Below are 15,367 nucleotides of genomic sequence, written 5' to 3'. Positions count from 1 at the left end.
CTCTTCCACACCTCTAACACCGGATCCAGCAGAGCGTCATTAAATGGCAAAAGAGGCTCCGCCGCAGCTGAGGCCGGATGTAACACCTCTGTTAAAAGGTTTTGTTTAGCCTCCACCACCGGCAAAGGCAGGTCCAAAAAACTAGCTGCCTTCCGTACCACTGCATGAAAGGAAGCAGCCTCCTCAGTATATTCTCCCGGGGACGAAAGATCCCACTCAGGGGAAGTGTCCAGCCCACTGGCCGACTCCAGACCACGCAGCCCATCACCCGAGTCCTCTAGCTCTCCTTCCTCCAGGGCTCATTGGTACTCCTGCTCCTCTAATACACGGAGAGCACGTCTCCTCGAATGAAGTCGTTGTTCAATACGCGGAGTCGACAATGCCTCCGCCGAAGTCGAAGATCGGCGCCGATCTTCAGAAGCCACCGACGGCGCGTCCGGCGCCACAGGTAACTTCGGCGCCGACGAAAGAGCAGCTGAAGCAGATGGACCCACCGGAGTCACAGGCCGAAATCCCGACGTCGACGGGATGGAAATCCCCGGGGCCAATCCTTCTGAAGCCACCGGCGCCGACACTGGCGCCGAGCCCACGTTCCCAAAAGGGAGAAAGGGCATAAAGGGTGCCTGCCGAAGAGGCGCAGGATCACCCAAAGAAAAGGCCAAAGGCCCAGCCGGAGCACCCCCTGGAGCCATCTGTTGGAAGATGGCATACATCGCATTCAAGAATGCGGAACTATCGGCTCCAGGGGTGGGAAAAGCCGGATACTGAGGTGCCTGTCTCGGAGGCGACCCCGACGCCGGCCTCGACGTCTGCGCCGGAGAAAACACCTGAGGCTCCAATACCTCAATCACCGACGCCTGTCCAGGTGAAGTTGGAGACGCCGGAGAGGGCAACGGCGTCGAAGGATGCGGCGTAACCGTGGGACTAATCTCCCATGTCCTTCGGCGCCGATCCGAAGACCTGGAACGAGTCTCCTTCGAATGACGCCGAGATTCTCTACGGCGCCGGGAGTCTCGATGACGCCGATGTCTTGGAGAAGAAGACTTCTTGTGATGCTTCTCCTTCGATTTTGCCATAAACAGCTTCGCCTCACGTTCTTTGAGGGCCTTCGGATTCATGTGCTGGCATGAATCACAAGTCGAGACGTCGTGGTCGGAGCTCAAACACCAAAGGCAATCGGAATGAGGATCCGTCACCGACATCTTGCCTCCACACTCACGACAAGGCTTGAATCCAGACTTTCTCTGCGACATTATTACCACAGCGAAAGGCTACGCAGCAAAAATACACTGTAACCACAAAAGTAACAGTTGCTCCCTCGAAGATAACCGTTTCGAATGCACGGAAAAAAGGGAACTGACGTCCGCACGTCGTCGAGGACCTCTTATTGCCTGTATGACGTCAGACGGCGTCGCGTGGGCTAGAGTGACGTCCTCGTCGACGTGCAGAGACTAGTAAGAAGATTTCCGTCGAATGCTGGCGCCATGGGAGTATTCATTAGGTGAGGAATCCACAGGTAGTTGTATCCATCAGAAACAAAATGTTTCAAAAAGGTCAAAGAGCAATTTGGCCAGACTTTTTTCTGTGACTTTCACAATGGCAAGACAAACACTATTCGGGGGTTTGACTTGCAGAGTTTTTTTTTTTTTTTTTTTTTAGTATTGTTACACCCCCACCTTCCGAGAATGAGGAAATACGGCTAAGACCAACACAAAGTTGAGAATAATGGTGATAGTGGCGAGTCATGCATGGTGCAACAGATTGAGGAATGGAGACATGGCACTGATCATAGTACCATGGATGAAATATTTTTTAAATTGCAAAAAGTAAAATAATCAAATAATGTTGACTCGGGCCTTCACAGAGGGGGTGAAGGAAGTTCTTGCAGTCGACATTAGTTCTCAACTCGAGTTCTTTGCTGACATAATTTTGGAAATCAAGACCTCATACTTGTCTAAATGAAGGGAGACTTTTTGTCTGCTGAGTAGAGTGGTGTAATCAGTATCTAAAATACAGGGGCCCTAAACATATGCTGTACAATCTGAGTAAATAAACGATATAGCATCATCAGTACAAGACAGGCATCATATGTGAAGATTCTCCATAATCAGGGTTATGGTAAACCCACATTTTTAGCATATTGATTCCCCTTAAGTACACAGAAAGCAGGGTCCATAACGTCAAAATGAAGGACAAGTATACGGTCAAAGACTCGAGAGATATGAAAAATATCCTGCACACAGCAACTCCGTGCACCCATGTACAATCTACTCTCCACACACAAACACTTCTGAAATACTCATGCACACCAGTAAAGATACCCATTTCTATGAATCCTTCTGGAGCTAACCAAGAGACCAAATTGAATGAACTGTGCTCTCAGCTCATATGCACAAACCTGCAGTCAACCAAGTATTTCTGCAGTAGTGTTTTTCAAGACCTAAGTATTTTTGAAAGCACTGGTTCCCCTTACCCTGCACCGCAGAAATGTTGCACAAACCTCATCCTTACCGAGCACAGTACAGTGTTAATATTCGCAGCCCTTGGGCCTTGTAATGCACCAGGGGCGCATATGGCTCCGCCAAACTCGTCACATGTCAGAACACCTCTGATCTGAGGCATACCACTAGATTAAAAGCAAATACACTCAGAAGGGATCTTGCCTATCACCTGTCCTTCCTGTGCCCACTGCAGCTGCTCAAACGAAAAGGGTTGGAAAGAGTGTGTTTTGTCAAGGAATCTTAGTTTATCATTCTGAAGTTAGGTCACAAGATAGGAAATCCTTTAGCAGATAGAAAACAGATACTTTCTCCTCACACACTCCACATTAGGAGTGTACATATCAGACAAAAAAACAACATTTCTATTGTTAGGATGAAATCGGTGACATCAGAAGAAATGACCAACATGGCACCATGGGCGTTACTTGCCTGCAGCTGCTTTTTCAACATAGTGAAGCTCCGTCCAGAACGTGCAAAGCTCTGGGTATTTCTCCTTCACGACCAGCGCAATGTAGTGCAACAGTGTCAGCTTCCTGTCCGTCGACTTGGTGTCAGCAAGCTTAAAAATCCAACAAAGCAGAGTGAATCCATGATCGAACAAGATGCATCAGGCAGCAATCACCGATAAACATATACCGCAGCACGGGCATACCAATAAGAGCACTAGCATTCAAGTAGCTTATCCTTATACACTCTGAAATGCACAGACTATCTATTTAGCAATTTATGCCGAGTCTAAACCAATGCAATACAAGCTAGCCAATACCAGCCAGAGTAATGCTTGCATCAACTTTGAAATACTTGCAGGGTGTGTTTACACAAACATTGGCCTTGCGATCATTAGAAGCTTCATTTTGCTTGCTTAAGGTTTAATTCGGACACGCTCAAACAACACATCTACATTCTTTGGAGAAGGCCCTTAACAGCTCTGGGTATCTCCAACGGCAGGTTCTCCCAGATAGACCACCCACACTATCTGAACTTGTCCAGATCCGAGACAGAGCTGGTAACAAGTGTTCTGCTTTCTAAGGAAACACCAAGACATTCGAGGGACATTCTAAAGCGCAGCTTCATGCTCATTCAGGACACACAAAGTCTCACCAGGTCCAAGCTTTGAAGTTTGAAGCCGTACACAGATCCACGTCTGCTGCTGTTCATGTAATTTCCTAGAGCTAAAATAATCTGGGACGAAGATCAGAAGACAGAAGTTAGGCTCCAGGGTCTGCCTATAAACACACAACAGCCTAGCTGATAATGAAGTACCACCCAGCTTCGTGACCACCAATCTCCTTATATCATTCACCCAGTGCCCAACACTTTGGCTCCTTGTTATCCTTCACCCTTAATGCTACTCTTAACCCTCAGTGGCTCCGAATGCCCTCCACATGTCAGAGCTGGATTCTAGCCCCCAGTGCCTCTTTCGGTCCCACCAGCCTTAGTGGCAACTCCTCAGTGCACGCACCTCCAGCATCCTCTTCAGTTTGGGCGAGGACTTGATTGACGCCGAGGCTGCAATCACTGCATTGACTTGCTGCAAAACAAAGGCACTGAATTAGCCACATATGACGACACCAATCTAACAAATGTCAATCGTTCGTCTGTAGTGGTGAAGGGTTAGAAGACAGACGCTTCTACAAAAGAGGTCAATTTACCTCATACCACTGAAATACTATTCAACTTTATAAACATTTAACATTGCTCGAAGCTGGGTGACAAGTAGTATCTAGTGTTCGTCAAAAAAAATAAAAAGGACCCAAGAGGTCTGAAAATGGAAAGAAAGAAATAAGTGCAATGGAAGGAGTTTCTCGGGAAATTCACCAGACCTAATATGCATGCTAGTTCAAGCAGTGTGTGGAGCAGGACACCAGGGAAAGAGGGACAGGACTACACGGAATGATTTGTCCCGCTGTGAGCACCCCATGCTTATGGGGAGAGAGCACAAAGGATTCCTCAGTTCTGACCATAAGAATGTTGAGCAGCTGAAGTCTCAGGAGAGCCCTTAGGAATCAGCATTTTAGACACCAGTGTTCTAGACACAGAGGAACTGCCGAAAAATTAGCACGATGTTTAAGGCCTTACTACAGAACCCTTCAGGTGTTGGTACAAGTACTCACAAGTGTTAAGTGCAAAAATACAACTGCCAGTGTTATGTGCAAAAATAAAATTACTTGAAGATTTCTAGCCTGGCTGTATCAATGTTTGCACCTTTTAATTAGGTGGTTCAATGAGCAAATCTTTAGCTGAGCAGCTTTGGCTACTTTTACACATCCCAGGGAGGTGTTTCTTCAACAACTACTTGGGCCGTGAGAAACAAGTTTCTTACCTTCGGTATCATTCTTTCTAATGAACATTAATCTAACCACAGATTACTCACCTTATAACTAATCCCCAGGTGTCAAACTGGATCAATAAACTTTCAGAATAGTACTCCTGCATGCCGGTGTCGTTCTGTGGCTTGACACAAACACTATTCCGGTCCAGGAGCCACATATAAACGCCACCCATGCACACGGACATCAGTTGCTTCCTGGGTTCTCCGCACCCTTAGACGCAGGGCACATCTGCAGATCGGTATCACCAGGTGCAGACCTCTAGATTGAGACCTTTTTCGCTGGAAGAGTCCAGTTCACAGAACAGGGAGGCTTGAGTGTCAGTGAGCAACCCGCAGTTAGAGTACCTACCAGAAAGATTGTTACCAAAGGTAAGTAACTTGATCTTCTGATGGATACTTCTAATTAGATACTTCACCTTGTGAATAAATACCATAGCAGCACATTCCAAGGTGGCGGTCTTTAAACTGGCACAGACCACAAAGTCCTGCGGGACAGAGCGGGCATAATGCCTCTCTCGACGGATTGGACTGTCGAGGCAATAGTGCTTTGTGAACATGTGTACAGAAACCCACGTAGCCGCCTGACATGTCCAGACAGTGATTCCATGTGCCAAACACAGTTGCAGCAGCTATGGCCATGATGGGATGAGCCTGCAAGCCTATTGCGGCTGCCTTTTCCTCCAGTGTGGAGCAGATTTTTATGCAGAGAACAATCCATTGGGAGATAGTCCGCTGTTGCTCCATTTTGCCCTTCTTTGCTCCGGCAAACCCTGCAAAGAGCAGATTATCTGCTTTATGTTCCTTGGCAAGGACCATATAGAAACACAATGCCCTTTTACGACTCAAACAATGGAGTCCCTCTTCCTTCTTAGATGGATGAGGTGGAGCAAAGAATGCCGTAAGGGTGCTAGCCTGATAAACATGAAAAGAACTGACTAGTTTGGGTTGAAATTAAGCCAGGGTCCTCAGAACCAATGTATTAGGAAAAAAGGTAGTATAGGTTGAATTGACAAGGATTCTGAAGTTCACTCTCGTCTAACTGATGTTATAGTGATGAGAAAGACTGTCTTGAAGGTCAGAATTCTTATGGGACAACTGTGCAACGGCTAAAAAGGGGTACATATTAAGAAAGTAAGGTCTAAGTTCAGGTACCATTGGGGCACCACAAAAGGTTTTGGTGGACACAAATGTAAACCTTTAAAAGAAAAAAAAAAAACTCATAACGATGGATGATCTGAATAACAGAGGATGATCCAGCAACCCATAAAAAGCCAAAAGTGGTGACAAGTACACCATAACATTGTCCACAGCAAGCATGAAGGGCTAGGGAAGAACAAACAATAAAACTTAACAGTTTTGCCTGTAAAGGTTTCATTTATTGGGTGCCACACCAATCAACAAATTTGTACCCAGCAACTGGCATACCCTCAATTTGTGAAGGCAAGGCTTGCTGCTAAGATGACATCAATGACTTCGGGGTGCGGGCTGAGGGAGGTCAACTGTCGGCGCTCAATCTCCAAACATGCAGATGCAAAGTGTGCAGGCCTAGGTTTAACACCCTATTTGGCTCAGAAGATCTTCCTGGAGCAGCAGCCTGATCGGAGGACAGATGCCCATGCCTGGGAGTTCCAGGTACCACACACAACCAGCCCAGTCCAATGCCATTAGGATGACTTGGGCCTGGTCATTATCAATCTTCTTCAGAACTCTGGTCAGGAGAGGCTGTGGCGGTAAGGCATACAGAAATCCTGAGCTACACCCTAGATACAAGGCGTCTCAGAGCGATAGCTGCTTGTGAAACTTCAGCATGCATAAGTGCCAACATTGCATGTTCTTTGCAGTGGCAAAATGTTCGAGCGAGGGTTCTCCCCATTACTAGAAAACAGCCTAAGCCACCTCAGGGCGCAACTGCCACTAGTGATGCACTAGGCACCTATAGCATTTCCTCCTCCTTGGCATTTAAATACTCCGTCAAGTAGTTCACCACCGAGAACTTCCTTGGCAATCCGGCCACTTTCAGAATCACAGAGCCTCTTGAAACAGGACCTACGACCCTACCCGCCCAGCTGGCTGGAGTTTTACATGAGTGGGTGTTGTCCATGAGCACCCTCACCAGCCTTCCTTTGATGGTGGGAAACGTGGGAAAGAAGCCTTTCAATGCCAAGCGAATTTGCACAGCAAACTGATGTGGAGTGAAGTCTCGTGTCGGAGACCAAAGACCTCTGATCTCCACCTACCCTAGATGGGCTTTCCCAGACCAGCAGTATTGGACCCGTGACCACATCAGCTCTCGGAGGGGTAAGTAGAGAGGCTACTGACCCAATTGCAGTCCAACTGACACCACTGCAGATCCTTTGAATTCTTCTCTAAAATCTGGATACAGTCCAGTATTTGAGGTCCCACTTAAAAGCCTGCATGTGCCATGCATCATCAGCAGGATGCAGGAGGCCAACAATCCCATCAGCCTTCGAGTTAATCCGAACTGAAATCCAGGATAAAAGCTGAAACATCGGGATCATGGCCCAAAGGTCCTGGTCTCTCCATTTCTGGGAAAGCCGTATAACTGTATCATATCCAGAATGGCTTAGATGAAAGGGACGCATCTGTGAAGGAGTCAGGAGTGACTTTGGCAAGTTGATAGTGAATCCAATGATGTGAGGTGGTTCGCTGTCATCTGAAGGTGGTTAACAACTGCCTGGGGTGAATCCGGCTTCAACTACCAGTCGACAAGGTATAGGAAGCCTGGTAGCCACTAAATTTTATGCAGCGACCACCACTATCACTTTTGTGAACACCAGAGGGGCCCTGCTAAGGCCAAAGGGGAGCACTGCAAACTGAAAATGCCTCTGGCCCACCCTAAACCACAGGTAGCGCCTCTAGGCCTGCAGGACTAGGATGTAAAAACAAGTGTCCTGCAAGTCCAATACCACCATCCATGCTCCACGGTCTAGAACAAACCGGACCTAGGCTAGCGTGAGCATCCGGAATTTGTCCTTCTGCAGGAAGATACTTAGAGTGCGAAGATCTAAAATAGGTTGAAGACCTCCATCCTTCTTTGGCACAATTAAGTAGTGGGAGTAATACTCAGTTCCTTCTTCTGAGGCCAGAACCTTCTTAATGGTCTCTTTGGCCAGAAGAACCTGAACTTTCTGCCGTAAGATGGACAGATGGTCCTCCATCAGCCAATCTGAAGGTGGTGAAAAGTGGGTGCGGTAAAAGGAAATGAAAGCCAAAGCCCAGCTGAACAATTTGGATGGCCCACTTGTTTTTCATGAAGGCCTGTCACCCATAAAGGTAATAATCAGATCCAGCCTCAGATTAGGTGCCTGCAAGGACATACTAAAGCAATTTTACTGCTGCAGGAGCATGGGAATGAGCTGCGCGTTGTCCCTGCTGTCCTTGTTGTCTTCGAGAACTACGGCCTCTGCAACCAAACGGCTGAAAAGCCTGTAGACCTGGATGACTAGTGAGGCATTGATGGCTGAGGAAAACTATTACGGCCACAGAGAGGGCGAAAATGTTGGTGGAGCAGCTTTTTGGGGTCATAAAGGGCCAAAGAATCTGGATTACAGAACATTGTCTTCTTTCTGTGTTGATATCTTATCAGCCTTGATAAAGTCCTCGAATGTGACGAAACACTTGAAGGCTAAACATCGTACGAGCTGAAGTTTATTTCCATTAGTTGAAGATTTACAAGGACTGAACTTCTGGGCTCCACTGCCAAATGGAATTTTATCTGAATGGACATTAACCTTCAAAACTTCGAAATAATTTTTTAGGGGATATTATGAATCATGGATATGAGGAGTCATATATGACCTTTTTTTATATATAACAGTATTAAAGATGTTAAGGACTAAGAATGTTTACACTCATTTGTTTTTGGATTTGACTTTTTTACGCTTTTCTATTTCTGTATATATTTATTCAATTGAATGTCCCAAATGGTCTTAACGATTACTATAATATTTTGATTGGGGGAAAAAAACAAAAAGAGTCTTTGTGTGCTCCACTATATTTTGTCAATATCCATTAAGGATGCCTGGACATCCCTGGAGAAGCCCAGACTTCATCCAGGCTTGGGAATGGAGGTCCACGTTGGTACCCATGGCATGGCCCAAGCAATCAGTCATCATCAGTCCTGATCTTATCACTAATTTAGTCGTGCTGCGGAATTCATGAATAGCCCGAGTGAGGGGCACCCAAAGGTCACCCAGAAAGGCCAGTAAAACTTAAACCACCAAATCCAAAGGACATGGGAGTAACGGCCAAGGAGACAGCTGGCATTTACAAATCTCAGAGCAAGGCTCAGAGGAGAAATTATCTTGCCAAACTTTTCTATTCTTTATGACTACCGATCAGGGAAACATTGGGGTTAACCATGCTGGTGGATGATTGTACCATTAGAAGTTCCTGGTTTGGATGCTGTGTTAGGAAGGCAGGATGGCCAGGTGCAGGGCAATGACAACCAGTAATTTGTCTATTAATGGACACACCAGAGCAGGGCTTAGCTCAGGTGCCCAAAATGTGTCAGTAAATGCCTCGCTGAATGGTAACAGTGGCCCCGCGGGAGCCTTGCCAGGTTGCAAAACGTCAGTCAGTACATTCATTTTCACTCAATTATTTGCAATTAGATCTAACACTTCAGTTGCCATTTGCATCACAATAGTAAAAGAGGTGCTTTCCTCTGTAGCAGCAACTACAGGAGACACAAGGCCAGTGTCAGTTCTACTTCTCATATTCGGAAACATAATCATCCTCATCATCATTTTTTTCGTTATCTGAAAACGTGCCAAATAGATTGTGTAAAGTCTGAATCCTACCACGTGGTAAGGTGAAGGCATTGGAGTCAGCGGGATTACTAACAGGTTGCATGCCAGACATGACTTTGGTCGAGGTAGTAGCAGATCTGGTTCAGTGTCAGTCACTATAAGCTGGTTATCCTTATCCAGGTGCCAGCGTTTGGCACCTGCTAAACCAGGTATGGGTCCAAGAGGCAGAGACTGCGCACAAGGCAGACCTACAGTTAGAAGTTTAACTGCAGGTCCCTGCAGATCCTTGGGGCACTAAGGAGTTTCAGAAGGAGCTGATAAAATGTCACAAATATGCAGTATAGCCACCCTTCTAGGCTTTTACTTTTCGTGAGGTCACTGATGGACCTGGTAGCTCAGTGCGTGTTGGAATAAGACTCTGAATCGGTAGATGGAGATCAGGAGTGAGACCAAGAGGCACACTGACACCCTTGCACTCTATGGAGTTTGGGAATGGACCATTTCTGGCTTAGCCTTTGCGTTTTTTTTTCTATGACTCACCCAAAAGTTTTGACCATGACAGTCTGCCACGGGAATGGTACCTTCATTTGACTTCGACCAATCAAGGCATGGAACTTTCTTCTTTTTTTAGCATTGTAGGGTTTGACTTCACTGTCCTCAACTGCGGAAGATTTGAGTTATTGTGCACAGTCACCACCTGCCTTGAAATCATGGTCCATCAACAGACTCCACAAATGGACTATTAGGGTCTCTCACATACATCTGTTTGCTAAGTCACTGCATGGTTTAAACCTTGTGGTTTTAGGGTCTGACATTTTCTTTGCACACAATGGAGAAATGTATGCAAAAAATGTCCAGTCAAAGTTCAGGGAAAATCCCAGATACACTTCTGAAGGTGCTTAAAAAAATTATTGAGATCCATGGGCCTGTGCATCCTTACAGCTGGCAAATCCAAGATTTCCTGAGCAGCTTAGGAAGCTAGAAACTCCTGAATACCTGTGCCACTCCGAGTACTTTGTGTTTGTCTCTTTCATATGCTGACAGGGCAATTTCTGATTCTGCGCATTTTCTAAGCTAGCTGGCCACAGGCCGTGTTCACTGCCAGCTGAGCATCTCGCTCTAGCCACTTCTCTTAACATCTATTTCTAGCTCTGCATCTGGGATAAATTAGTAATAAAAAAAACTTCAGAATGATCTGGGGCGGTTCCTGGATTCAGTCACCTTGAGACACAGTCTACTCCTTTCTTCATCTTCAAAACCACTACGGCCACCCTGAATGTGGGTTTTTTCATTTGCAGCAATTATTTTGCTGCTCTATCCCCACTTTTGCATGTATTCCAGCTTTTGGCATGGTAATGTGGCACTGCAGAAAACATGGCTCAGTTTCTGCGTTTTCTGTGTGCAATATGTCTGTTCGTTGAGAAATATTGCAATTTGTTTTGTGTTTGGAAAGGAAAATGTTACTTACCCAGTAAGCATCTGTTTGTGGCATGCAGTGCTGTAGATTCACATGTTCTGCATTATCCTGCCATCTAGTGTTCGGTCCAGAGTGTTGCAAGTTGTTTTTGTTCGAGGAAGCTTCTCGGGTCACGGGATCGAGTGACGACTCCTCTCAGTCATAATGCGCATGGGCATGGACTACTTTGTTAGATTGTTTTCCCGCCAGCCAGTGAGTAAGTAAAGGGAAATAGAGAGAAACAACGTGAGTGCCCTTTTAACATCTAGAGTGTGAAGAGCTCTCTCTGCAACTGAGTCAGGTTACGGAAAGAAAACAGGTAATTCAATTGACTGACTTATATGGAATTGTGAAACTACTTTAGGAATGAACTTTGGATTTGTAAGAAAGACCACCTTGTCTCTATGAATTTGGGAGAAAGGTTCTTCCAAGGTTAAAGCCTGGAGCTCAGGGACATGTCTGCGTGACGTGATGGCAACTAAGAAAGCCCCCTTCCATGACAGGAATTTGAGAGGACATGAATGAAGTGGCTCAAAAGGTGGACCCATGAGTCTGGTAAGCACAATATTAAGGTTTCAGAGTGGTGCAGGAGGCACCCTGTTTGTAATGACTCTTAAGGCCTTCCATGAATGCTTTAATGGCTGGGATTCTGAATAAAGAGGCGTGTTGCCTGTTTTGCACATACACAGCTGTTAAATGAAGATGAATAGATGTATAAGCTAAATTAGCTTTTTCCTTACTGAGCAAATAGCAAGGAATGTCTTGAACACTAGCTTTGATAGGGTCAATGTTTTGGGGTTGATAGTAGCAAACAAAACGTTTCCATTTTGCAGTGTAACATGCTCTGGTTGTCGGTTATGTGCCTCTTTAAGAATGTCCATACCTTTTGAAGCCAAATCGTAAGTAACCGAACTAAGACTTCATCGCAAGGTTGAGTGATTTGGGGTCTGGATGTCTGATTTGACTTGATTTTGAGTGAGAAGGTCTGACTTGTTGGGGAGCTTCTTGTGGGGAACCACTGATAGATCTAGAAGTGTAGTGAACCATGATTGACATGCCCAAGTTGGAACTATGATTATCATGGTGAGGGACGTTTGCCTGAGCCTCAGAACTAGAGATGAAATGAGAGTGATAGGTGGAATAACGTAAGCAAATATCCCTGACCAGTTCATCCATAAAGCGTTTGTTGCCCATGGAAAGAAGGTGTGGGTACCTTGAGGTGAAGCTTGGGCATTTTGTGTTAAAAAGGTCTATTTGAAGGGTCCCCACCTATGGAAGTATTTTTGAAGGACTTGAGGGTGGAGTTCCCATTTGTGGACTTGATGATGCATCCTGTTGTGCAGGTCTGCAAAGTGTTCCATTCCTGGGAGATATTCTGCCACTAGATGAATGCGGTGGTGAATCACCCACTTCTATAATGTCAGAGCAAGATGTGACAATTGGGATGACTGTGTCCCCCCGTTTTTGTATATAAAACATGGCTGTCACGTTGTCCATACGGATTAATACAACCTTGTGCATTAAATGTGGCCGAAAAGCTTTGAATGCCAAGAACACTGCCTGAAGCTCTAAATAATTGATATGTAGGAATTAGTGACTGAGATCCCATTGGCTTTGGACTGTGAGGTGGTGAAGGTGAGAACCCCAACCCATTAGTGTTTTGTCTGTAGTCAGAATAATTTGAGGCACAGGGTCCAGAAAAGGCCACCTCAGCAACAGGTTGGTAGTGTTCCACCACTGCAGAAAGCAGTGAGTATGGCGGTCTAACAACACTAGATCTTCCAGGTGACCCTGTGACTGAGACCACTAATGAGACAGACACTGCTGTAGGGTAGGCAAGTGGAGTCTGGCATGGGGAACAATGGCAATGCAAGACAATATCATTCCTAACAGGCGCAGGAAAGTTCTGACTGTGTACGTGTGTCTTGTAACTGGATAAGAAGGGACTAAAAAGTCTGAATTCAAGCTGGGCTTAGGTATGCTAGCCATAACTGTGCATTGAGAACAGCCCTTAAATAAGGCTGTCAGTGTAAGGGTTGGAGATGTGATTTGGTAAAGTTGATTGTGAAGCCCAGAGTGTGAAGGAGATCCACTGTTAACTGAGTGTGATTTTGACACTGTTGCAGCATACTGATCTTGATAAGCCAATTCTCAAGGTAAGGGAACAAATGGATGTTTTGTCTTATGAGGTGTGCGGCAACTACCGCTAAACACTGAAGGCTCTGGGATCGGTTGTGACCCTGAAAGGTAGCACTTTGAAGTGGTAGTGTTTCCCTGTAATAACAAACCTTAGATATTTTGGATCTACAAGGTGGATAGGGATATCAAAAAAGGTATCCGTCGGATCTTCTATTGTGATAAAGTTGCCTTGCTGTAGAAGTGTAATAACACGATGACAATTGACCATATGAAAATGTTCTGTTAGAAAGCAATGGTTTAACATTCTGAGATCCAGAATAGGTCTGAGAGAACCATTGTTTTGTGAATGAGAAAGTATAGGGAGTGTCCTGATGTGATAAGGGAACAGGTCTGATAGCCCCTTTGAGAAGGTGAGATTTAACCTCTTTTAGAAGAGCGAGATGCTCTTGGGATAGTTTGTGAGAGCGAGGGTGAATGTTTGGAGGCGTAGTAGTAAGCTCTAGATAATAACCATGTTGAATCATGGAGAAGACCCATTGGTCCATGGTAATGTTGAGCCATTGTGGGTGAAAATCCAGTAATCCTCCCGCTACAGGTGTGAAGATGGAAGGGTAGGTAGTCACTGTCGTGCTGTGGAGGTAGAGCCACGAGATGTGGAGCTTTTACCCCTTGCCTCTGTTACTATTTTTCCTGTAAGACCCTCTAAAGAAACCTTGCGTGTATGAGCGATAAGTTTGTTTGGTCTGTGAGGTTGAGGGTTCTGTGTTTGCAGGCCTGACGCCTCCTCTAAAGGAAGGGCGTTGAAAATGACCATGTTGGGTGGGACAGTGTAGTGCTCCCATTGCTTTTGCTGTCTCTGTATCTTTCTTTAACTTAAGTGTAGAATTCACTTGAGGCCCGAAGGGGTCTTTATTGAATGGCATATTAAGCACTGCGTGCTGTACTTTTTGTTTAAAACCAGAGCACTGAAGTCAGGAGTGTCTCCTTATAAGAACACTTGCATTAATGCCGTGTGCTGCTGTATCAGCAGAACCTAAGGCACTGCGTATTGAATTGCTAGTTGTAGTCTTGACTTCTGCAACTATTTGGTGTCCTCTCTTTCTATGTTCCTCTGGGAGAATTTTCATTCCAGTGGGCTCTATGATATCTGGCCTGCAATGCTGTGAATTAGCAATGCACCAATGATTGCTTGTGCAGCCACTCTCTTACCAGCTGCATTTAATTTTTTACTTTATCAGGAGGGCCCTGTAGATTGACTATTAGAACGTTTTTGTGCAGTAGTGGCAGCAATGGAGTCTGGAGGGATTTGTGACCTTATGTACATTGGATCTTTAGGGGCAGGCTTATATTTTGTAATCAACCCTAGGGGCTGAAAACTCTTGCTCGTACTGGCTCCTTTAAAATGTCATCTGCATGGCGAAGCATCCCAGGTAACATAGGAAGGAACTGGATGTTCTTATGAGTGGATGTGAGGGTGTCAAATCAAAAATCCTGCTCAATAGGATCTGTATGCATTTCCACATTGTGGAAGTCTGCTGCCCTTGATATCACCTGCTGATAGAACGTACTATCCTCTCATGGTGAGGGTCATGCAGGGTAGAGCTCTGGATCATTGGTGAAAATAGGATCTGGATTGCATGTATCCCAAAGATCTGGGTCTTGGAGTGGACCCCCTAAGTCTTCACCTATATATAAGGGTGATCCCTGTGGTGAAAATTCTACTGCATAGGTAAATGAGGTGGGGTTGGAGGTGGAGGAGAAGGAGTTGGTGGTGGAGAATGTGAATCAGGAGGAGGAGGAGGAGGAGGAAGTGGGGGTGGAGATGGCTCAGGTGAAGTGGAAGCCTTTTCTTTGGAGGTTTTCTTTGAAGGTGGAGAAGTGTCCAAAACCTCTTGGAAAGTTAACTTCCTCTTAAGGGGAACAGGTGGTGAGGCAATAATACGTCCTGTTCCTTCTTGGATATGGATTTGGCACTGACGAGTATCCGTTGTTTCTAAAACAGGTTTCACCAGTGAAGGGGTAGCTAAAGACTGGCTGGAGTCTCTGTGTGTTGAAGCCGAATGTTCTGTGCTTTTTGGCACCATAGATTTCGGTTGGTAGGGGGGTGCCTGCACCGAAGTGGAAGCCTGTTGGCTTGGTGCCAAAGTCATCAGGACAATGGGTCGGA

The 15,367-nt window shown here is 45.7% G+C and overlaps 1 protein-coding gene across 5 annotated transcripts in view; it reads right to left on the bottom strand.

The window, feature by feature from the left end:
* Positions 1-15,367, bottom strand: part of FMNL3 (formin like 3) — a 229,453-nt gene that overhangs the window by 32,795 nt on the left and 181,291 nt on the right. For all 5 annotated transcript variants that reach the window (XR_011202594.1, XM_069230516.1, XM_069230518.1 and 2 more), the window contains 3 exons: positions 3,964-4,032; positions 3,603-3,683; positions 2,931-3,060 (listed from right to left, as the gene is read on the bottom strand). Coding sequence is in view for 4 of the 5 variants with exons in the window: in XM_069230516.1 (XP_069086617.1) it covers positions 2,931-3,060; positions 3,603-3,683; positions 3,964-4,032 (280 nt within the window). In the remaining variant the exon portion in view is untranslated. The remainder of the gene's footprint in view (positions 1-2,930; positions 3,061-3,602; positions 3,684-3,963; positions 4,033-15,367) is intronic.

This window comes from Pleurodeles waltl, chromosome 4_2 (genome assembly GCF_031143425.1).
Source record: "Pleurodeles waltl isolate 20211129_DDA chromosome 4_2, aPleWal1.hap1.20221129, whole genome shotgun sequence".
In the NCBI taxonomy this organism is placed as follows: Eukaryota; Metazoa; Chordata; class Amphibia; order Caudata; family Salamandridae; genus Pleurodeles; species Pleurodeles waltl.
The sequence above is the reverse complement of the archived record's forward strand: the minus strand, read 5'-3'. Positions and strand labels throughout refer to the sequence as shown.